This window comes from Nyctibius grandis, chromosome 5, assembly GCF_013368605.1.
Source record: "Nyctibius grandis isolate bNycGra1 chromosome 5, bNycGra1.pri, whole genome shotgun sequence".
In the NCBI taxonomy this organism is placed as follows: Eukaryota; Metazoa; Chordata; class Aves; order Nyctibiiformes; family Nyctibiidae; genus Nyctibius; species Nyctibius grandis.
In genome coordinates, this window is record NC_090662.1 from 83,665,282 (window position 1) to 83,688,542 (window position 23,261).

At 36.6% G+C, this 23,261-nt stretch overlaps 1 protein-coding gene across 1 annotated transcript; it reads left to right on the plus strand.

The window, feature by feature from the left end:
- Positions 1–96: 96 nt before the first annotated feature.
- On the plus strand, positions 97–21,626 carry INTS13 (integrator complex subunit 13). The gene is made up of 17 exons (XM_068400591.1): positions 97–601; positions 1,972–2,203; positions 3,645–3,719; positions 4,490–4,692; positions 4,968–5,048; positions 6,274–6,364; positions 8,005–8,133; positions 9,813–9,897; positions 12,510–12,599; positions 13,539–13,628; positions 15,092–15,270; positions 16,074–16,244; positions 16,614–16,768; positions 17,753–17,983; positions 19,151–19,290; positions 19,965–20,100; positions 20,929–21,626. The coding sequence occupies exons 2-17, from the start codon at positions 1,979–1,981 to the stop codon at positions 20,966–20,968; spliced, it is 2,121 nt and encodes a 706-aa protein (XP_068256692.1). The 5' UTR covers positions 97–601; positions 1,972–1,978; the 3' UTR covers positions 20,969–21,626.
- Positions 21,627–23,261: the final 1,635 nt, after the last annotated feature.

Sequence of the window (23,261 nt, forward strand, 5' to 3'; positions counted from 1 at the left end):
GGCCAACCGCTCCTTGCCCCCACCCCTAACGGGCCTTCTGGCGCCTCGCAAGATCGTCAGTCTCGGGCTCCTCCTCTTCCGCGGCGTCTGGCGGCGGGGCGGGGCGGCCCGCGCCGAGGCGGAGGGCCGAGCGGTAGGGCCGGGGCGGGCATGGCGGGTGAGTGAGCCCGGCCAGCCGCCGGGGCCCGGGTGGCTGGCGCCGCCGCGGCCGAGGAGGTGCGAGGGGAGGGAGGAAGGAGGGGAGAGGCGCTCCCCCCGCCAGCGCTGGGGGAGCCGTTGCGCCAGCGGCGTAAGTGGCCGCGCGGGGGTCTCGCGGCCTCAGGGGTGGGCGGAGCGGGGGGGGCTTCGGCCGCTTCTCCCACCCCCGCGGGCGCCGGGCGCGGAGGCAGGAGCTGGGCCCCGCGCTCGCCGCGGAGCCGGCGGCGGAGGAAGCGGGCCGAGGGGCATGGAGGTCGCCTGGCCGGAGGCGCCCGCGCCCGACCCTGTCTAGGGCGTCCCGCGGGTCTCATCCTTCCTCCTCCTCGGAGCGAGGCCGTGGCCGGGCCCGGGCGCGGCGCGGAGCAGGACCGGGGCTTCTGCATCACAGGAGGAGCCGGCCCAGGTAAGAGGCGCTTCCCTTCCCTTCCCCTCCCCGGCCTCCGGGCGGGCGGGGACCGACCTTGCCTCCTCCGGGCCCCGCCGGTCGGCTGCGGCCGTGCGTCCCCCCTCCTTCCCCGGCCCCTCAGGCTCTCTGCCAGGCTGAAGCTAGGGTGCACGTTCTTGGGCCGGGCCCCCGGCGCTGGGCTGGCCCAGGTTGCGGCCGGCCGTGGCTTCTGCCGAAAGGGGTGTCGTGTGCCCCGGCAGCCGCAGCTGTTGCTGCGGGTGGGTGCGGAACCTGCCCCCCAGAGCCGGATGCTGCCCGCAGCCTGACGTGGGTAAATCCGCCTTATTTTTTAAAATGACCTGATATGTATTTTTTGGCTTTGTGTATAATGTAGTTAAGCAGCATTTGCGTGGACGCAATAATTTTTATACTAGAAACGTTATAGAAACATCTAGAAGTTGAATGAGTCTGACATGAGGAGTGTTTGGTGTAAGATTAGTCGTCTAAGTAGCACTAGTCTAGGATTAACTTTCGTATGTAGCTTGGATCTCCCAAGTTATGATGTCCACCCTAACACAAGGATCTGATCGTTATAGTGGCTTCGGAATTATTTCAGTGATGTTATAGGAGAGGGAAACCCAGTCCTGTGAAACAGGAGAATGCAGCACACTTCATTGCAGAGTTCTCAGGCTTCGTGTTTGGGAAGAATACAAGGGGTGCTCCTGTGAGTCTTGCTGGATAAGAAACATTTACATTATAATTCCAGACTTGGTGTGTCTGTCAGTGAGAGATCAAAGTACAGCTGCAAATATTCATTTAAAAATAAAAATGTGTCTAGCAAACAGAAGTCTGAAAATCTACCGAAAAGTCTGATGTTTATGCTATTTCAAGGTCTGTATAGCTTAATAATAAATTATTTTTTCCATGTTGCTTATTTTAGGAAATAAGCTTTAAGTAGGAAGCAGTTTCTGTACTTTTTTTCTTAAAAGTTTCTTTTAATTGGAAAGGTGGGGAGGGTAATCCTGTGTATCGTCGTTGCCTTTCAATAGCATACATTCACATTTTCTATTTTTTTTCCTCCTGAGAAAAAAACATTTTATTCTGATTAGAAATTTAATATGCTAAATATATAGACTAGTAAGAGTTCTAGAGGATATTTGTCTCCATGTAAATAGATTTTTAAAATGGGAATTTTTGTAACTTCTTTAGAAGCTTAACAGTTTTGTAGGAGCTAATGTATGTAATATGTAATCTAAACACTATAAGAGGTAGCCTCTTTAAAACTTGCATGTTCTAGTAAGATAATTTTATACTATATAAATTGCGCAGTAATCTTGTGATTTTTTGCTTTGTATGATTTCTTTCTGATTTTAATATGTTTCTTTTAGGAAGAAAATGAAAATCTTTTCTGAGTCTCATAAAACTGTTTTCGTTGTGGATCACTGCCCATATATGGCAGAATCCTGCAGACAACATGTTGAATTTGATATGTTAGTAAAGAATCGGACCCAAGGTATTATACCTTTAGCACCCATATCAAAATCACTGTGGACCTGTTCAGTGGAATCATCCATGGAGTACTGTAGAATAATGTATGATATTTTTCCTTTCAAGAAACTGGTAAGTTCTTCTAGCAATACTGCATATGATACTTCATAGTATAAGAGATATTTTTCCATTTTAAGAAGTCTCTTAATATCATTAGCTGTTGGTTAGCTAAAAGATCAAATGTAATTTATTATATAAAAATTTTTTTGTGCTGTTGGTACACTTTATAGCTATTTAAATTGTTTGAGTAGTGTATAAATCTCATTACATACTTATTTTGGGGACCTTTCATTGTCCTAATGTCACTTTGTAACTCAGTGCAAAACATGAGGAGAATTGCTTTAAGATAACATACAAATCTATTGTTGTGTTCTCCTGAGCTATAAATTTACAAAAGTGTGAGTGAGGTATTTCTTCAAAATGAATTTTTTTTCTAAACACACTTGGTAGCCCTTCTTAAGGTTTTTGGTGCCAACTTGGAAGGAATTCTGGGCTTTAGGAAGAGGTAGGATCTCCCTGAAGCTACCAGTTCGAAAAAGTGGGAGACCTTCCTGCCGCACAGCTCTTTGCTTAGAAAAATAAATGTGTGGTGGGTTCTGTAACTTTGTATCATAAATTAAGGTAATTAATCCCTGTTTTTTTACTCTTTTCTCATTATTAAGTAACCCATTGTGCAATCTCCTAAAGGTTAGATACACTCAAAAAAACATGGAAGTTAAATAAGTTTGTGACAGTGATACTGGTACAAAGTAGCGATGATGGAATACTGGCTTTGCCAGGGAGCAGCTGAGGCAGAGGCCAGGCACTAACAAATACTGCTGGTAGTTCTGTGATTTGATGTGTCAGCTGCACTGCCTTGATGGATTGCATGTCCTGCTTCTCGGACAATGAATGTTTAATTTAAACTAGTTTAGAGCATTTAATATACAGTCAAATCCCCTTATGGGATTATATTGTATGCTTAATGGCTTTGAACCAGTTGGCTGAACTGGAGCTTGTGTGGTATGAGAAACTGAAATTGAGATGGAAGATGTGCTTCCTCTCGACTTTTTTGTCGTCTTTAGAAGATATTTTGCTGTGTGATGTTTATTAAATCTTGCTATATATTTACCCCTGTGATCTACTGTGACAGTCTTTGGAGAATGATTTGCAATATTGCAGTATTAGAATTTACTTTTATTTTGTAGCTATTCTACTGAAAATATTACCTAACTATTAAAACACTTCATAATATCCTGCAATGCTAATTTGGTGTAGAGATTGATTTAATGGCTTAAAAATATAAAGAGTAAGAAGTTGTTAATCATGTTACTAAAGAGGTAACTGAATATAGCAGGAGTGGATGCTTTTTGTGGTTTTCTTGTCTTATTTTTAGTTTGGCTTGTCATTGCACATACCTCCAGAGAATCAGAAGAAAGAGATGTAATTCATGTTTGTTTGGGTTTGGGGAGGTAGCCATACTGGCTGTTGTCTGTATGATACCTGTTATCTTGTGCTTTTTTGATCCTTTTAGGTGAATTTCATTGTGAGTGATTCTGGGGCTCATGTCTTGAATTCTTGGACTCAAGAAGATCAGAACTTGCAGGAGGTATGCTTTGTAACTGTTTTGTAAGTCTAGTTTAATTGCAGAATAAATAGCAGCTTCTTACTATGTTCAATATGAAATAACTGTGGTTAATTAAAATGTTGGTGGATCTGGTCTGAAATTGTGTAACAGTTTTAAGAATTGGCCTATGGGGCTGGACTATTCTATAGGCAGCTTTACGCAATTTAAAAAGAATCAAGTAGCTTTCAGTGTAGAGTTACACATTAAAATAAATGTTGTGAAGAAATTACCTATGTATTTCTTCTGTAATTTGGTGATACTACTTGAATTTTATTTTTTTTTTGTATTTGCATGATAGGCAAATAAACTGTGGGATAAAAAAATTGTAAATATTCTCTTTGCTCTCATTTTGGTTTTATACTGAAGGGGTTCGTCCTCTGAAAAATTTACTCTGGGGAGGAACTGAATTTCCAGATTCTCAGAAAATAAAAGCAGATGCAACAGATAATGTTAGAAATTCTTTCAAGTATTGGATATAACTTGCTATTATAGCCAGGTATTTTTCTGTAATAAATGAGAATATTATATTCTCAAGGCTTAGTAACAATAAATTAATTGCAAAGGATAATTTAGGACCAAATGTTTTCCAGAAGCCTGGGAACATATAATGGTCTTTAATTGCTGTTTGTTTTTCTCCCAACAATGTTAATTTGCATGTAAAATAGGTTATAAAAAAACAGTTCTTTTAACTGTTCATTTTAACAAATGGCTGGAAAGTAACTTTCAGTAATAATTTCTTTCTTTTTAACTAGTTGATGGCAGCATTAGCAGCTGTTGGGCCACCTAACCCTCGGGCAGATCCAGAGTGCTGCAGCATACTTCATGGTCTGGTTGCAGCAGTTGAAGCACTCTGCAAAATAACAGAATACCAGCATGAGGCTCGGACCATGCTCATGGAGAACGCAGAACGTGTTGGAAACAGAGGAAGAATAATCTGTATTACTAATGCAAAAAGGTATGTATGATAATGTGCTTCTGCCATTTTAAAAAAAAGTTATTTCATACATTTTTAGAAGTGCTTCATTGATTGTCATGAATTAGTGCCCTAAGTAGCTAGCTTTTTTACATTCTTTGTTAGATAATTTCTTGCCCTATTAAAGGTTTCATTTATGGAGGTCAGTAACAAACCAAAAATTTCCCACTTGAAATAGGAGAGCGTTTAGTGGTATGTTGCTTTGAACAGGAGGATTGATTATCCTGCATAAAAGAAAATATAAAATTTCTTTCTAGTGACAGTCATGTTCGGATGCTTGAGGATTGTGTTCAGGAAACCATTCATGAGCATAACAAGCTTGCAGCTAATTCAGATCAGTGAGTATACTTTTACAAATGTAGTTTCTCTTATTCTGCGCATGCCTGTTATATCCTCTGTGAAATACGAATGTTTTTTTGTCACGTAAAACTTATTCTGGTGAACTGTTTGAATGAATGCATGTGTGAAATAGAATGTGCTAAATCATGATATTGTTGACTTAGAGCTGGCGTATAATCATTAGCTTTTCAGTATCATCCTTTATCCTCATAGGACAATATTTCTATTCAGGTTGTCTTCTACACCTTGCTCCAAAATGAGACACGTAACTGTGCCTTGTTTATCTACTGCATATTTGTAATCAGGAATGCATCTGGTGCATTTTTTCTTGATAACACTGTATTAATTTTACATTTGTCTGTCTTCGACTAAAATAGCTAACTTCCTTGAAACTAGTTTTTATATTCTAAATTATTGTGTTGCCTGACACTTCCCTTGAGATAAAGGAATCTCTTGAAATACAGGTTGCATCTCCTCTGAGAAGTTGTTTTTCCATTGTATGTTTTGTCTAATTAAACAGTGAACTGTTTGGCCCAGGGACTGTGTATTGCTTTGTAAAGTGTATGGTAGGTTGAGATCCTATTCTTGGTTGCTCCTTTGGCACTTAAATAGCAGAAGCAGGAGGCTCCTGTATTTACCTTCTGCAATTGCAGTTTCATATATGTATAAAGGAGCCTGCCCCAGGGAATCAGGTTCTAAGTCCACTGTAAAGACAGAAAAGTTGTCTCATACATTCCTGTAGGTAGAGATGTGGAACAGTGTCTTGTTCTCTCCAAATTTGTAGCCTCATTAGGAGATGAGCATATTATTTGGGTCGTTTTTATGTTCACTGGAATCCTCTTACTAATACCTGCGCACACACTTGGAGACGCAAATCCTCTGTAGTGTCAATTTTCAATTGAATAAAGCTGAACAGTTTACACGAGTTAAGGATCTATTTAATTGATATGATATTGTCCAAAAAAGAAACACAGTACTATAGCATCTGAAGAGCTAGAAATGTTAGGTTTTTTTATGATGATAAAAATTTATTTTGAAGTATGTGCTTTTGAAAATCATTAAGGTAACCTAGTTTCTACAGAATGTGCTTTCAGAAACAGTATGTTGTAATACATCTTTATGATTCTGTGTTCTGGAAATCAGATGAATCTTGGGAGAATTGGTCTAATTTATAGGAGATAGTCTGCCACTCTGTAGGCTAAATAGTATCTTTTTATTTTTAAGTCTAATGCAGATTCAGAAATGTGAATTGGTCTTAATCCACACGTACCCCGTTGGTGAAGACAGCCTTGTTTCAGATCGTCCTAAAAAAGAGGTAAGGAGCTTAAAATAAGAAAATTTATCCAAGGATTGGGAACCATGTCAGACTCAAAATAGTGCAAATTAAGTATTCAACAATAACGTTTTGAGCTTGTGGCGTCTGGTAGGGTGTAGGAAAAAGTACAGGTGATAATTTTTTGAAAAGTTGACACCTTGCATATTGCCATCTAAAGTGTACGCTTTGTTTTCTTGTTTTGTAGTCTTCATGCATCTATGGTATCCTCTTTTTCATTTCATTACTTAAATTTCTTGGAGTAATGATTTATTATTAATTTTTTTTGTGAAGTAAGCCCATTAATGATATAGAGTGACACAGTATTGGGTTTGATGGGTTTTTTTGAGAAGGAAATGCACATTTAGGAACCTAATGGAAAACCGTCAGCTACTTGGTGTGTTGAACAGGTTAGCTGAGTAACTTTCTTGCTCTTTAGGCATGTGCTGCTAGCTAGCACAAGCCCTGTTTTCCCACATACCTGTTACTGAGTGACGTGGCTGTTGTTCAGCACTGTGTGTTCCACGTTATGCATACGAACATGGTGGCGTTTTTAGCTTTTTGGTTGAATGGTTTTCTCGTGAAACGAAAATGAGCTTTTGTATAAGTTCTGTTCCAGTGTTAGCAAACAGAATGCCTTGTTAATGAAAATCATTGGAATGCCTGCCTGCTTCCAAATGAAAGGATAATATATTGTTGGAATATAGAATAGTTCATCAAATACTTTAAGTACCCTATAGGTACTTTTAAAGATTATTTTATGAAAAGTTGAAAGGTTACATATAAGAAATTATTCTGTATATTCTCAGTTCTTCAGTAACAAATGCACATGAGCACTGTGGGCTTGCATGCTTAGTGGTGGTTGTTTGAAATCAAGTACATGCAAAATATTTTGCAGTGTGTTCTTTTCATCAGTCTGTGCTGCTCAGTATTTTAATGTAATGCATCTAAGAAAGAGAAAAGACATAAGAAAAAAGTCCTATTCTTAACATGAAAAGCATCTAGTCGTGCCTTAATAAATAAAAAGGACTATAATAGCTACCTTCCTGAGATTCTTTTCTACAAAACTTTCGTAGTTGTGCAAAAAAAAAAAGTGAAAAAAAGAGAATAAATTGACTATGCTTTCCTCTGTAAGTCATCTTTATCACTGTTTATTTTATTTCAAAAGCCTAAAACCAATGTCTTGTTGGCAAGCAAAAAATCAAATGCAACTTATGGCTTATGTTTGTTTCCCTTGTGTATATATGATGCACTTACAGGTAGCTATATAAAAATGACTTTGTTCCAGTTACTTACCAGATAAAAGAGCGAAAGACTAGGCCCAAAGCTGCTATTAAGAGGTTTTCTTCCCCATGTTGTGATACTAATTCTTCCTATTAATAATGGCTCAAGTTTTTTAGCACACTTCTAGTTTTTTTACAATTTGTAGCAACTGCAACTGTAACAACTGATATAACCTGCAAAATTCTGAATAAGAAATAATTTTTGCTTCTTCCTTCTTAGCTTCCCCTGGTGTGGTGTTTTTTGGGTGGTGGTTTTTCTCCCCAGTCGAATTTAGCAATAAAAATGCTTATTTTAGAATTTCAAACAAACAATATTGTTAATGTGATACTAGAGCCTAATCCATTGTCAATTTATTTTAGCTTTCACCTGTTTTAACCAGTGAAGTGCACAGTGTCCGTGCAGGACGGCATCTGGCTACGAAACTGAATGTTTTAGTACAACAACACTTTGATCTGGCTTCAACCACAATAACTAACATTCCTATGAAGGTAATATTGTGCCTATAGCTTTGTGTTAACTAGCTGCATCACTTCTAAATTTGTTTGAAAGCTTTTAATATTTAATTTAATTGAATTTTTACATTGCTTTTCTCTCCATATCATGTTTTCTGTTTTGTTTTTTATTAGCCCACATTCAATGTCTGTGACCAGGTTAGTAAAAATAAAGGGGAAAAAATAAAGTAAAGAAGGATCACAGAACAAAATGTTGTATTGCTGATTCTCAGTTTTTGATGTAGCAATACAAGTGTTATTTCAGTTCTGTTTGTATTTTATATAAATATAATCTTATTTACCTCAGATTACTTTGTCTGTGATTCTTTTGTCTTTTTCTAGTTGTGTTAGATATTCTTGACCCTTGTGCATTATAGTGGCATAGTGAGTCTCTTTTTCCTCTGTTTCATTATCATGCCCACCCAACGTAAAGGTGTTTGTAACTAATAGCTGATTTTTGACTAAAGGTTTTCCAGTAGGTTTTCCAGTTTGAAGATCCATAGAGCAGAAACAGGAGGACAAGGGATATAACTAGTTAAGAAAGATATTAACTTAAACATCATCTCTCCAAGGTTGTTTATGTCCCTGTTTTTTAATATATCTGTTTATTGCTACTGAGAGGGAAATTGGTGCAACTAAGAATTTCAAGTATTAAGTTTACAGTGATTTTCTGATCAGTCAGCAAGAGACAATTGAAACAGAAGTGTCAGTATTCAAACAAACAAAAAGGGCAGGGGCAGATAAACTTTTCTGATTTAAAAAATTCATCAAGTTCTAATACTGTCAATCATTACTTGCATCTTTGAAAGCTAGCAATATTGTGTGGATTTTATAAGTTAAAACATGAAGTTAAAAATTATTTTCACAGCTTTAATGAAACTTTGACATGGGTCATGGCATAAATGGGACTTAAGTTTGCAAATACCTTGTCTGTAACCTTCTGACCTGTGTGCTGCTGGTATGCCTCTTCCTTCTGCCTTTGTCCTTATAGTAATAGACTATGTTGGGTTCTCTGTGGGTTTTTTTTTTGTTTGTTTTTTGTTTTTTTTTTTTTAACTTGGAATAAATTACCAAGGATACTGTTCTGTTTTTGCTAGTTCTCTGCAGCTGTTTAAAGATGCAGTGCCCTCTTTGCACGCATCTATTTTTTAATTATAAACTTGCAGATGCAAGTATACTTTTTGTATATCTTAAGTGCAAGAAAATGATTAAGTTCTAAGTGTGTTTTTTGGTTTGGATTCTTGAGATTTTTAGTTATGAAAAGTAATTGCCAATCTCTTCTGCAGTGACCATTTGTTGCTGCTCAGTAAGTTGTAACCACTGGTGGTATTCAATATGTCGTAGGCTTCCTTAACTTCACCAATTTAAACAAAAGTAGTTAAGTCTATCTTTTACCTATGTTTTACACTCCGCACACTGTCACGACGTTTGTATAAAGAGGAAACAGTAGGGTTTCAAAAAAGGAAAAAAGAGGAAAAGCAGATGGCTGCATCTTTAAACAGGTCAGAGAGCAAACAGTTTCCTCAACATTGCAATCCCGTTGTTGTCTGATGCACTTTGGAGACTTTTTGTTTTCTTCTGGAGTGAAAGGTAAATGTAGAATCATTCATTTATAAAACCAGTCACCTCTAGCAAAAATAAACTATATTTATTCTTTCTACCTTTCTCTTTTAAAGGAAGAACAACATGCTAACACATCGGCCAACTATGATGTGGAGCTTCTTCATCACAAAGAGGCACACGTTGACTTTTTAAAGAGTGGTAAGTAGAAATAGACTCCTAAAAGTGGCTTTTGAAGTCACTGGAAGTATTCACAAAAAAAAATTGTGAGCTTCAAAATAGTGTAAATTTCAGGCATGATTAGCATATTTCAGTTATTCCTTACAACCCAAGAACTTGATTTATAATGTTGGCATTGGAGTTTTACTCATTACTGGCATATTTTAATATAATAATAAGGATGTAACAACGAAAAAGCAGGTAAAATTCATCGCACAACGTTTCACATATGTTCAGGATATTTGTGTGAGATTTGAGGGGCATGTCAGCTCTTACTGAGATACAAAAAGTACATGAGAGACCACATGCGCAGAGATTTTACAAAAAAAGTACCTCTTGTGGGTGTGTGAAAAATTACTCCTTGTACCATCGAGCTTTTAATCTGTCTGTTAATAATAATTGACATCATTTACATCCCATAGGCCTGTTTAACTAGTTGCTTTGCAAAAGACAACAGTTACTTGGCTTTTGAGCTTTCTTGTTGTATTTGAAATACCTGGTATCCTTTTTGTAAATTTGGAATTATTACCTAGTATTCCTCTGAGGTGAAGTTTTAATAACTCTACTTAACCGAGGTTAGAAAAACACAACAGTATGCCTTATGCAAAAAGTGTTAAAAGTTTTGTTAGTAAGTCAGGCTAAAAATTTTGTATTAGTAGAATTGAAAGCAGAGCCAAGCAGTGACAAAACCCTCAGACTGTGCCAGGGTGTTGTGGAATACTTAAACACTATGTGCCTTTTCAGTGCTGAAGTCTCATTTGAAGCTTTTAAAGGCTTGTATATGCTTTGTTTTCTCTTAACTGCATTGATTGTAACTTCTGTTACATGATTCAGTACCATTAAAAGCTTTACTATGTGTATAGAATACATGTAGTTAGATATAGACTGTAGATATTTGTTTTACTATCCAAAACTATATCATATAGTACTAAGGCATACTAGAAAGTTGATGGTGGTTTAACTTGTAAGAAGTGAAGAACTTAACAAATGAATTACTTATGTCAGAGTTATTTAACAGAGAGTGGATATTTCTTTTCTGAAGTTTGAAATCAAATGGTCCATAAGTAGCCATTTTAGGGCATTTGTGCTTTTTTTTTCTCTTAAGGGGATTGCCGTTAGTTTGAGGAAAAGGAGGTAACTCCTCATTGTCGTCTACAAGTAATGTGCTCCATATTCTAGTGGTGTGTATGATTAAAGGTTGAGGAAAAAGAACAGGATGTTACAGTAATGAATTCAGACTCACCTGAACTTTTGTGTTACCATGTTGAAAGCATAAAGCTTTATTGTAAGGGCTCAGATAGTTTTGTAATGCCTTTTGGCTCAAGGAATAAGTGTGCTAGTAAAAGCCAAAAGCAAACTCTGACTGCAATGCCTCTTCAAATTTTTTTCCATCAGAACTTTGAGAGGAAAAAGTCTGTGCTTAGATCCTGTAAATAAATCTTTCAGCTGTAATAGCTTTGGTACTAGGAAAGTAGGAATTCAGATACATTGATCTTATTTCTGTGAGATGTTGCTAGAGAATTTTTAGATTAAGTTTGGCCTTTAGATATTCTAAGAGAGACTTTCTAAAATGATTGTGTTTAATTTAACTGAAAAAAAATCAACTTTTGCAAGTTACCTACGTGATTAATAAGCAAATCAAACAAATCTTTTGTGAGTAAATGTCTTTGAAGTAAAACTTCTTACATGAAAGATTAAACTAAACCCTAACATACTACATGCAATGTTGCATGTGATGTATGTGTCTAATTCCTCCCAACTATTGTGGATTCAAGCATGTTAAGTGACGATGCTACTGTAATTCTGAAACTTCATGCAAAACTCAGTTAATTCTTTCCTGAGATAGTGTGAGTCAAAGATCATGAAGAATCGCAAATCTCTCACTGGTGGAAACGTAGTTTAATGTATTAAGGAGTACTGATAATGCCTGTTTTAATGCCTTCAGGTGGGTTTTGCCAGACCAGTTATAAGTGAGACATTGTATGAAAGTATTTTAATGAAAAAACATCTATGGCCAGTAAAACATATTGAGAGATGTTCAAATTGAATCTGACAGTAGTAAAGATACTGGATGATGAGATCGAATACTTCGTTCCCCAAATAGCCCAATTTGTCAAATGTGCCTTTAGATCAATTTGTTTTGACTTTGGGATATAACACGTGCAAGAAATGATCAGCTTTAACATTTTTTAAAGGTTCTGATTTACGTGTGGATGATTAAAAAAGATACTGTCTTAAAGTCCTAGGCATTTTAAAAGAAAAAAATTGTCTATTTTAGATAAAATGAAACATATCTATCATTTTCTAAATGTTGAATCAAACCTATGGAAAGTATTCTGGAGCTGCAGTGTTTTGTTTGCTGAATTGCTTTTTAAAATACATGCAACGGCTGCTGATTCTGAAAGGTTATTTTTGCAAATGCAACTAATAACTTTTTGTTGCTTAGGTTAGATACCTAACTTTTAAAAATCAGATTACATTTTGTATATGTTCCTGTAAGAAATATTTTGTACGTTAGAAGTTTAGAGTTTTTTGCTGTAATAAAGAAAATAGTTGATCATGTTTTAACACACTTTTTCTGACTTTATATTCAGGTGATAATCATGTAGGTGGCAATAGCAGAGAAGGCACATTTAAAGAAACTGTAACATTAAAATGGTGTACTCCTCGAACAAATAGTGTGGGTAGGTAACACGGTATCTTACAAAACTGATATTCTAACTTGTTTTGAACACTATTCTCCCTGTACGCTGGTGAGAAAATGAACAAGGAGGTAATTCACTTGTTAATGCTGGTTTTAGCTTTTGCTCTGTAAACCTTGCTGCTGACTGCACCCTGCTTTACTAATGGTTTTACGATGCTCTTCTGATCTTGGCTAATCAGTGCTTTGTGTAAGAGGCGAGAGGGGTAGTAATGTTTTTCTTGGTGGCTTTTTACAGTCTTCTCTTGAGTATCATGAAGTTGTCCTTGACTATGATGTTCATTAATTATTTGCCCGTCCCACAGGGCTGAGTGTACCTTGTCAGTTCCACAGTGGTGGTTTTTTAACATAGCATCTTTGAGACATTGGATCTTTTTCGGTTTTAATTCTTGTTTCAGGAGGGAAAAGAAAAATCAGGTACTATCTTTAGAGTAATCTTTAGAGTCCTAAGTAAAAATCTTTGTGAGGAAATTAAATGTATGCAGTGATGCTATCAGTAGACTGCTCCCTCTCTATTAGCTTTCAAATCTGAGTAAGGAAGCAAGACAGGGAAGATTTGAGGTAACATAAGAACCACCTGGCCATTCAGCTCATGCACCCTGTAGACTATCAGCAAGATATGTTGACTCTTTGAGCCAGCAGGTCAAAAATATAGATAAGAGAAATAAGAAGACGTTGACTTTACAGTGGAATAGTTCAGCAGATAAGAAGAACTGGAGGTCCTACTGGAAACAGCGTGGGAATGTATTAGGTACTCAGAGTTGAGGGTATTGGAATGATTGTGAGGAAATGGTGAAAGAAGCAGACTTTTAGTTCTGTTGATTGTGGAATAGCCTCCTCCTCTTCCTGTCTGTTATTTTGTGGGATGTTTTTGCTGTGTGTGGAACTACACTCTCAACTTTTCTACTCGTTTATTTTTCAGAATTACACTATTGCACTGGAGCATACAGAATTTCACCAGTAGATGTAAATAGCAGACCTTCTTCATGCCTTACTAACTTTCTTCTTAATGGTAAATTTGTGTCCCTGGCTAATTATTTAATGTTTTAATTGTTAATATTGTGAATAGAGAACTTAGCACATTTTGGTTTGTATAGCAGTCTATATACTGTAAAAATGTCTACTTTATTTTAACATGTCAAATAAGAGAAGAAAGTTGTTAAATGTATTCAAAGGCAAATGGAATGTGTTTTGAAACTTGCAGATTGGAGGAAAGTATAAAGAAGGAGCAAGTATTGAATTCTGGTAGTTCTTTTCTGAATCCAAATGTAGAATATTTTTCACTTTAGCTTATTTTAGTAGGAAACACCACTTTCAATATGTGATAGTGCACTTGATCCCAATGCTTACTCTGACTGCTGCAAAATATTAGCAACTTACGTCTGTGCCTGATTTTTAGCAGGTGCTGGGCAGCCTCAGAAAGCTCTTTTAACTGAGTTATGAGCAACTAAGTGTGTTGGTCGACTGAAGCAGACATACCTATGTGTACTGGGATTGGTCGAAAAAGTAGGTTAGATTTAGTTGTCTTCTGCTTATCTGCAAGATCTTGCCCATTGCCATGAATAATCTTGCTATAAGAGGTTGCCATTTAAATACATATTAAAAAGGTAAGCCAAGGCCAAACAAATAATGTGTAGTCAACGTTAATTACATGTGGGTTTTTTTTTACAGTTTGCAAACAAAATTGCATTACAAACATCCTTTTAATGGGATGTTTTCTTCAGTCAAGTCATTTGAATGTCTAAGTGTGCAGTGTCTTTTTTTAAATGCTATTTTTATGTATTTTTTGCTAAAGATTATGTACTGAAAAAGTACTTTAATTAATAAAATGGTTAAAACCAAAATTAATGTCAGATTTCAAATAACAACTCTGTTATCTTCTATTTTTGCTTCCTCATAAGAAACAACTTATTTGGAGATTACACCCTTTTATGCTTAGTGTATTTTACTGGAAATAAGACAAGGCAGTTTTATTTCTTTGAAAAACAGCATCCATTTTAAGCATTAACAAATAGTATCAATTGATACCTTTATACTCAAGTAGGTTTTGTTGTTACTTTTTAGAAGTTGCTTCTAATGAGAGAGTTTCTGCAGTAGGGCCAAATAAGTTTAGTATACAACATAGTCTGTAATAATTAAAAATAGCAAACTGCTCTTGCACAATATACCATTTTAATGTCTTAGAAATATGTATTTTTCCTAAGAATAATGTCCTACAGAGAAAGTGATTGATTGGTCCAGGACAAGAGGCTTTTTGATCTTTGTAAAATTTAAGAGCATATGATACTATGTTCTTTGTAAAGACATGGAGTAAATACTTAAAGGAATTAGCTGTTTCCTCTTCAGCTAGGTGAAAACACAACTTTAATGGATTCAGTCTTACTGGGTAGGTACAAAGCTGTATTGTGTATATGTAGTTTTTAATTTAAAATTGCAGGATGCAGTAACTAATTCAACTGATGTCACTTCCAACAGGTCGTTCTGTTTTGTTGGAACAGCCACGCAAGTCTGGCTCTAAAGTAATTAGTCACATGCTCAGCAGCCATGGAGGAGAAATTTTTCTGCATGTATTAAGCAGCTCACGATCAATTCTAGAAGATCCCCCATCAATTAGCGAAGGGTGTGGTGGAAGAGTCACTGACTACAGGATTACAGTAAGATTTTTATTTTTGTGGGTTTTTTCTTTTTTCTTAAGTTGTTGCTTGTCTCACGTGACAAGAGATGTAGTGCAGTAGATGTGTAAAGGAAATGTTGGTATGTTTTCTGGAGAGCTGGAGCAGATTGCGTGGTCAAACTGTTTTTCTTTGTACTACTGATACATATTTAGTACAAAATAGTACATCTGTTTATTGTTGTGCCTGCTTCATAGAGTCCTTTCCATGTCAAGGAAGTACTTGCCTCCTTATGCACTATGAGTATTTAAAGTTTGTTCTGATTCTAGAATAACATTTTTTTGGCACGATTTTTTTGTGAGCTGGATACACATAGGACTGTATCCTGCTTATTGTCAGAAGGATAGATTGCATGGGAATGGTTTGTACAATAAATAGAAAAGATGAAGTTGTCAGCTTTGAGCTGTGGATATGGAACAGACAATCAGATGGCATTCATTTTTTTTTCTTTTATTTTTTTCACCACATCCTTTGTATCTGTTATAAACAAGCAGAAGTGGCTTCCACAAAAACATAATAAAACTCTCTTGCCATACGTGAAATACCTTGCGGATCCAGAAGGCCTCCTCGTCAAAAACCTTGCATCAGCTTCTAACCCATATTTTTATACAACTGTTTTTGTGTTCACCCTGAAAGCTAGAAACGGGGCTCTGGTTGTTAGGGTCACATTTAGTGGCGGGGATTGTACATGGTTAGTGCTAAGCAAGGCTGTGCTGTTTTGCCCATTCAGGGAAAGTTACTTTGTTAGAGAAATGCCTAATTGTGTCTTGTTTGGTTATCATTAGGATTTTGGTGAATTTATGAGGGAAAACCGATTAACTCCTTTTCTAGAGCCCAGATATAAGATCGATGGAAGTCTTGAAATTCCACTGGAACGTGCAAAAGATCAGTTAGAGAAACATACTCGTTACTGGCCTATGATTATTTCTCAGACTACCATCTTCAACATGCAAGCTGTAAGTAACCTGGGGTTTATAACCTTTTATTCTGTCCTAGATTAAGTTTATTTTATGATAAATCACTTGCCACAAAATCAATTTATTTTCAGCTTTATTTTCACTGAAGTACTCTGTATTTAATGTCAATAGATTATTGGAATGCCATCTAAATAGGGTGGAATATTTGAACCTGACAGCTACAGTGCTGCTGGGTAAAGAAAACATGCATCTGCTTGTACCTGCTCACAGTTATTACTAAATTGAGAATAAGAGGGGGTGTTTTTGTTGTGTGTTTTTTCCATGGTTCCACTGCCTGTGATTTCTTCCTGTTTCTCTCCTGCGACATACACAGATTTTCTTGTTGTTGACTTTTGTTTTGTCTTACAGGTAGTGCCATTAGCCAGTGTGATTGTAAAAGAAGCAATGACTGATGAGGATGTTTTGAATTGTCAAAAAACAATATACAATTTGGTAGACATGGAAAGGAAAAATGATCCGCTGCCAATTTCAACAGTTGGTACCAGAGGAAAGGGTCCCAAAAGGTTACATATATGTGTCTTTTTGTTGATGTTGGACTTCTTTCAGAAATATTATATTGACATTGTTTTTATACTAAATTTTTAAAATTTGGCCAAAGATAATACATAGTAAACTAAATGCTGTATGTATGCGAAACAAATACTGTAAGTACTTTGCCTGCATCATTTAGGGACTATCACAGTACTGATATTGCTGTATGTTAGGAAAAAAATACATCATTTTATTACCCAAGAATTTAAAATATGTTAAAAAATACGAAAGCAAAGATAGCCATCAAGAAAGATAAGAGATTGATACAAGCTAGGACAGAGAAAGTGGAATAATTTCAAATTAACAAAAAGAGAAACTTAAGCGTTATAAATGAACAATGCTTTAAAATTGGGTTGTATTATAATAGTCAAATCCTTTTGAAACAGTTATTTAAAATATGGGCTACTCCTTTAAAACAAGCATAGACTATCCTGATATCTCAGTCATTGTGATGTGTGTGTTGTATTTCCAAGAACTAGCTGAAAAGAAATTCAGCTACTGAAGAATGCCCACATAACTGGAAGTTACTTGCAGTAGCATGGTACTTTCTAAATTATTTTTAATCCAAATAATTAAATAGTAATTAATTTGAATGTCAGTACATGAGTGGCTCTCTGCATATCCTGACATTGCATAGTTTAGCAAACACCTGAGAGGATTCCAAGGTGCCTTTTGGCAGGGAGATCTTGTGGAAGTTAAGAATTTTATTTCAGTGGACGTAGACTATTTCAATTTAAACTTAAGTGTTTGGATGTTAATTGAGAAATGTTACATGCAGTGTGGATGGAGTAATCCCACGTGGATAGACCTCCAGTACAAGAGGACAGATAATCTGTTCACACTTATTTGTGGGTTTGTTTTTTTTTTCTTAGGTCTGTTTTTTAACCTTAATTTATTCAATGGTTTAATGATCTAAGTAATCCTGTATATAATATCGTTTTTCTGCCCTTGTTTAGAGATGAACAGTACCGGATTATGTGGAATGAATTGGAGACCCTTGTACGAGCACACATAAACAACTCTGATAAACACCAGCGAGTCTTAGAATGTTTGATGGCTTGCAGGAGCAAACCCCCAGAGGAAGAGGAGCGCAAGAAACGAGGTAGAAAGAGAGAAGACAAAGAAGACAAGTCAGAGAAGTTGGGCAAAGACTATGAATCAGATAAGCCATGGCAAGAATCAGAAAGGTAAATTTTCTAAAGTGAAATAAAACTAGCATAATAATTTTTGTCCTGCTCTACTTCAAAGGGGAGAGGAATTGCTGTGACAGTTTCAGGTTTCAATTTCATGTGTTCATGCTTGTAACCTTGGCTTACTACCAGTGAGTGTAGATCCCAAGGGTCTTTGGATCAGCCACTGTTACCAGCCTTGGGAAATTTGCATCTCATTACGGTACCTGCTTGTCAGACTTTTCAGATTAACATATTTTACAAGCAGTATGGTTCTTGGGCGAGTTACCACTTAGAAGGGCTTTGCAGCTTGAGGAACCTCTGCTGTTGGATTTTATCGTAACCACACCACCTATTAGACAGTAAACTGCTTTATAGAAATACAAAGCATGACTAAAAACTCAGGACAGGCAGTTATTTTCTCTTGAGCTGTAGACAATTTAGTGTTCAGGTAAATGAACAATCCAGATTGATTTAGTTCTTCTCTTTAGTTGAACATCAAGATTGATTGTCCATATGCCTACTGTCTATAATTCATGTTGTCACTATAACTTGTCTAAGAGGTAAGCATCTGTCAGTCTCTTCTGTTTTCTGTCTTTCAAACTACTATTCTAAAGGGATCAAAAAACCCTCATGGTAGTAAGCTTAATTTGCTTATGTTTTGTGCATGTTAAGATCATTTAGGAGGACTTTTTCACCTACATTATTGTCACCATGCTGATGACCTTCATGCCTTTCCATGTATGATCAAATCCATTCCTACAATTACTTTTACTTTCACATATGGAACAAAAATGGGGTCTGAGATAAAAATGTTTTGGTATAGAATAGGTCTGAATTCACATAGAAAAGATTATAGGAAATTGTGTGGGTTTTTTTGTATATTCATTGTTACTTAGTCTTTCCTTCAAAATTCAGAATGATCAACTGTCTCAACACCTACAATGTAAATACTGCTGACTAACTTAAGTGAAATTATATTTTAAGATTCTTCCCTTTACTTAAGGCTTTATCCAGAGGATTATTTGGCTAGTCTTCCCTCTTTTTCACCCATTCCAAGGGGTCAAAAGTAATTTTCTTATGATATGGGTTGCATATAACTTTAAGGAGTACAGAATGGTATCGAGAATCATATGTGCTGCTCTAGTATATTTTGCTTCACTGTTTTCCTTCCCTCTCAAAAAGGTTAAAAGGTCTTTTGGATCGTGAAAAAGAAGAACTAGCAGAAGCTGAAGTTATCAAAGATTCCCCTGATTCTCCTGAGCCACCCAACAAAAAGCCCCTTATTACAATGGATGAAATGCCCACAGTTGAAAAGGCAAAAGGTAAACCAGAAGAATTGCAACAGATATCTCTTCTAAAGATAGGAGTAGTTGTATCAATCTGTATTTTCTAAAGTAATGAGATGAATCTTCTTGGACTTAAAGCTAAGTCAATGAGAATTTTTCATTAAACACTCCATGTTGAGAAATTCTTGACAAGTATGTTAACCTGAACAGATCCATGTAGGAAGAGAGTTATCAAGATACTGTGTGGGTCTAGCGATAGGCACTTGGGTTGGCAGGGGGTTGGACAAATTTCTGCTGGTGCTAGTTGAGCTACTGTATGTCAGAAGTACTGTTTTAGGACAGGTATCAGAAATCACTGTCTCCTTCTGACTAATAAATATAAATGCGCCTAAGCAGTGTAGTTCTCGAAAGGGGCAGTTCTCACTGACTCTCTTCCTTGGTGTGAGCTATTATAATCTGTTGCAGTGGCTGAGCTGACATTCAGATTCTATATTTGAAGCAAAGTCAATCTCATATGAAGCAACTACTCAGCTGCTATCACTTTGCATATGTCATATTTATTTAGCCTCTATTATAAGGTTTTTCAATATTAGTGGTTTTAATATGTTGTCCTACCATAGTCTGTAATTTCTTCTAAACCTTTATAATGATATAATGTTTAAGAATTCAGAAATTAATTAACTTAGACTCTTTTTTACTTGCATTTTTAGGGCCAATGTCCTTGCTGTCTTTATGGAGCAACAGGATTAATACTGCCAACTCTAGGAAACACCAGGAATTTATTGGTCGTTTGAACTCTGTCAACAATAAAGCTGAGCTATATCAACATCTGAAAGAAGAAAATGGGTTTGTATCAGTAAATGCATCACTACAAATAACTTAGTAGTCAATATGCAGTATGGAGGAATACTTCAGTTACAGCATTAAAGACTCCTTACTCTTCTGAGGATTAAAATGTATAAATACATTCCTTTGTGTCTCAGTATTGATGGAGTGTTTGCTTTTCAGTTGTTTGTGTGTGTGCTGAGCAAGGCTGAATAAGTGGTCTTCCCTGTGCCTTAGTGATAGACCTTGCAGCAAAACTCTTAAAGTGCGGGGGGGTTAAGTGGTAGCCAAGTTGAGATTTCTTGTGTCAGTATGTTGCTTGTTTTAGCTTCCAAAGGAATAACTAATATAAAAGTATTGTCGATAATAGAGTGGTTGAATCTCATGCCATGCTGTAATGAAGTTGGTAATGTACTCCATGTTCTACCACAAAATATTCAAAAACCAAACCAACCTCCTCTTGAGTAAATAAGATGGCAATGAACGATCAGTGTAGGAAGGGTGGCAATGAAGACCTTGAAACAAACTGCTAAAGCTCAGATTTTAGAAATGGATTCTCTGTAGTCACATGAATGTGGGCTTTTGTCTTTTGGTGAGGCTGATAATGGATGGCTCTTTGCAGTTGTTGCTGGAAAGTCTCTTTGCAGAAACCTTGCCTTTATGTACTGATGGCTGCTCAAAGTATTAAGAGGAGATAAGATTGTGTATGTTGGGGGCAGGGGGAGACAGGATGGGTAGTGAAGTAAAAAATACTTATTAAAAAGATATTTAAGTCTGATTTTTTTTTTCTTAATCTGTTGATTTGTATTTCCAATTACAAGCCTTACCAATTGTTGTCTTGCATTTCAGAATGGAAACGACAGAAAATGGAAAAGCAGGCCGGCAGTGATGATTAATTGTGTTTCTTTGGAGAAAACTTGGCCGAATTGCAAAAATATTTAATGCTGGAATTGATATTGGTACCATTTCAGCACAGTTGTATAGCTCTGTTTTGATTGGTTTTTACATTTTTCTATTCCTATTTTTGCTATGAAATACGAAATCCGTATCTCCCATTAAATTAATAATGTGCAAATAGGAGCTGTCCTGAAGTATTTTACAGTCACGTTTTTAGGATGAAGAAAACCTGTGCTGCCATGGACTAAATCAAGTCATCAAAGATGTTAAAGTGCTTTCCCATAAGTGTTGTTTACTGTTTCAAAATCAGTGATGACTGTTTTAAAAAAAAAATTCAAGTAATTGATAATTAACTGATAATATTAATTTTGGTTCATGAATACTTCTATTGATATGAAACTTCCTCAGGAGTCCAGAATTATGGAAAAGACCGCACACTGAGTACCTAGTCACTGAGCTGAGAAAATGCCAGTCTTTGTTTTCAACTAAGGGTTGTGGGAATGAGTGGTTTTACAGCTAAAAATTGTTGATTTAAGGACTTCTGAAAATTCACTAGAAATGTTTTTTAGAAAGCAGGCCCTTTCTGGTTGTTATGCTGGAGTTAAGCCTTTGTAAGCAAAAGTAAAATAAAATTTTTGCTAATCATTAAATTATTTTTTGATGAAATACGCCCTCTAAGACACCTGTGGTTTTAGGTCTGAGCTTTTTGAATGTAATGGGGAGACTTACTCTGAATACTAATGGCTGTGAAATGACAGAGTAGATGATCTGTCTTCAGTTTCTTTTGAGTAGAGCCTCTCTCTCTCTTAATGGAGAGGAGAATTCTCAAATGGGAACACTTACCCAGTGTCGGTGGGTAATCTAATCCCTTGTAAGATTTTGGGTTGGCTTCCAAATGGGTCCACTTGGCGAAGGAAAGATGAATAGCTAAGCTCTCCAAGTGTATCAGCCTTCCTCCGATCTGCATCTGTTGCCCTATTCTAGCTTATATACGTAGCTGAAGGTCTCACAGATTTGATGTTACAGTTTAAGTTGATTAAGACACATCTTTGAGCTTTTCTAAAACTAAATTAATATATTTCTTCACCTGAAACTTTTAAATACCATAGTTAGTCATGGCTAGATCTGAACACAAATATCATGCAAGTATTCTTTGCTTACATTGGTAGCTGAGTCCTTTCTTCAGCTGTGTTGCAGTACCATGTATAGTTTCAAGGTGATTATGTAGCTACTGCGACGCAGATGTGTTTTCTATTAAATGATTTTAGAACCATTTTTACACAGTGATTACAGAATACTTGCATGATAATATTTTTGATCATATTTTAAAAATTATGTAGCTTTTACAGAAGCAGTCTGTAATTTTTGGAGATCCTAAAGTCTGAAGACTTCTATTTTCACTACTTAATTGAAAATAGGCTGTCGTGCATCACCCCATCTCTTGATAACCTATCTGAAATGTTCTGATGGAGAGCACTACGATGAAATTTAAAATCTGGAACCTAGGGAGCATGTAAATGTCAGCTTTCTGCAATATGTTGCTAGTCTGGAGAAGTATAACTGAAAAGCTTATCTGGTTCCTTGAGGAATTGTGTATTGCATCTCCTGATGTGCCATTAATATTCAGCTGCACTCCTTAAATATGCACAGGAATTAAATACTTGATTAGAGGAAAAGAAAAATTCTTCACCTGCTGTTAAAATATGTATTTGTTTAGCTTGTTTACTAACTACATTTTCCACTTCTGGAACATCTGCCAGGTAAGACTGGTAAGTGATTAAATGAACAGGGCATGGTTCCACAAGGTGGGTGACTGTGGGCCTACATTCTAAGTACTTGAAGAATCTTACTGAGACATGGGATACTACAAGGGCTGATGTTTCCTGCAGTAATCCTTCAGATTTGTATTTTACCAATCTTATGTCTAGACTATTGACTACAGCAAATTACTGCTGCTTTGTTGACTTTTACATCAAACTTCAGAGCTGGTTTATAGCTGGCTGGCTTCTGGAAAGCATTGAAGTAGTCATCTAGAGGAATTTGTACAAAAAGTTATTCATAACACTGTAAATGCAGACAAGTGCTACTCACTCATGCAAGAAGATGTACATCCTGTCACTGCTGTGATATTCACAGACCAACTGCTATCCCCAAAAAAGAACATAACATGTTAGCAACATTTTCATATGCGCAGCTAACAAGTGCCTGTTGTTCATATGCTCCCACAAATATAACTATTGGATTGTACATGTACAATGTACACACAAATAGAATTTAATCTGTTC

Coding starts and splice junctions, on each gene's coding strand:
- INTS13 (XM_068400591.1), top strand. CDS start 1,979: ATGAAAATCTTTTCTGAGTCTCATAAAACTGTTTTCGTTGTGGATCAC. Junction 17,984..19,150: donor CCATGGCAAGAATCAGAAAG/GTAAATTTTCTA, acceptor CCTCTCAAAAAG/GTTAAAAGGTCTTTTGGATC. Junction 19,291..19,964: donor CACAGTTGAAAAGGCAAAAG/GTAAACCAGAAG, acceptor TTGCATTTTTAG/GGCCAATGTCCTTGCTGTCT.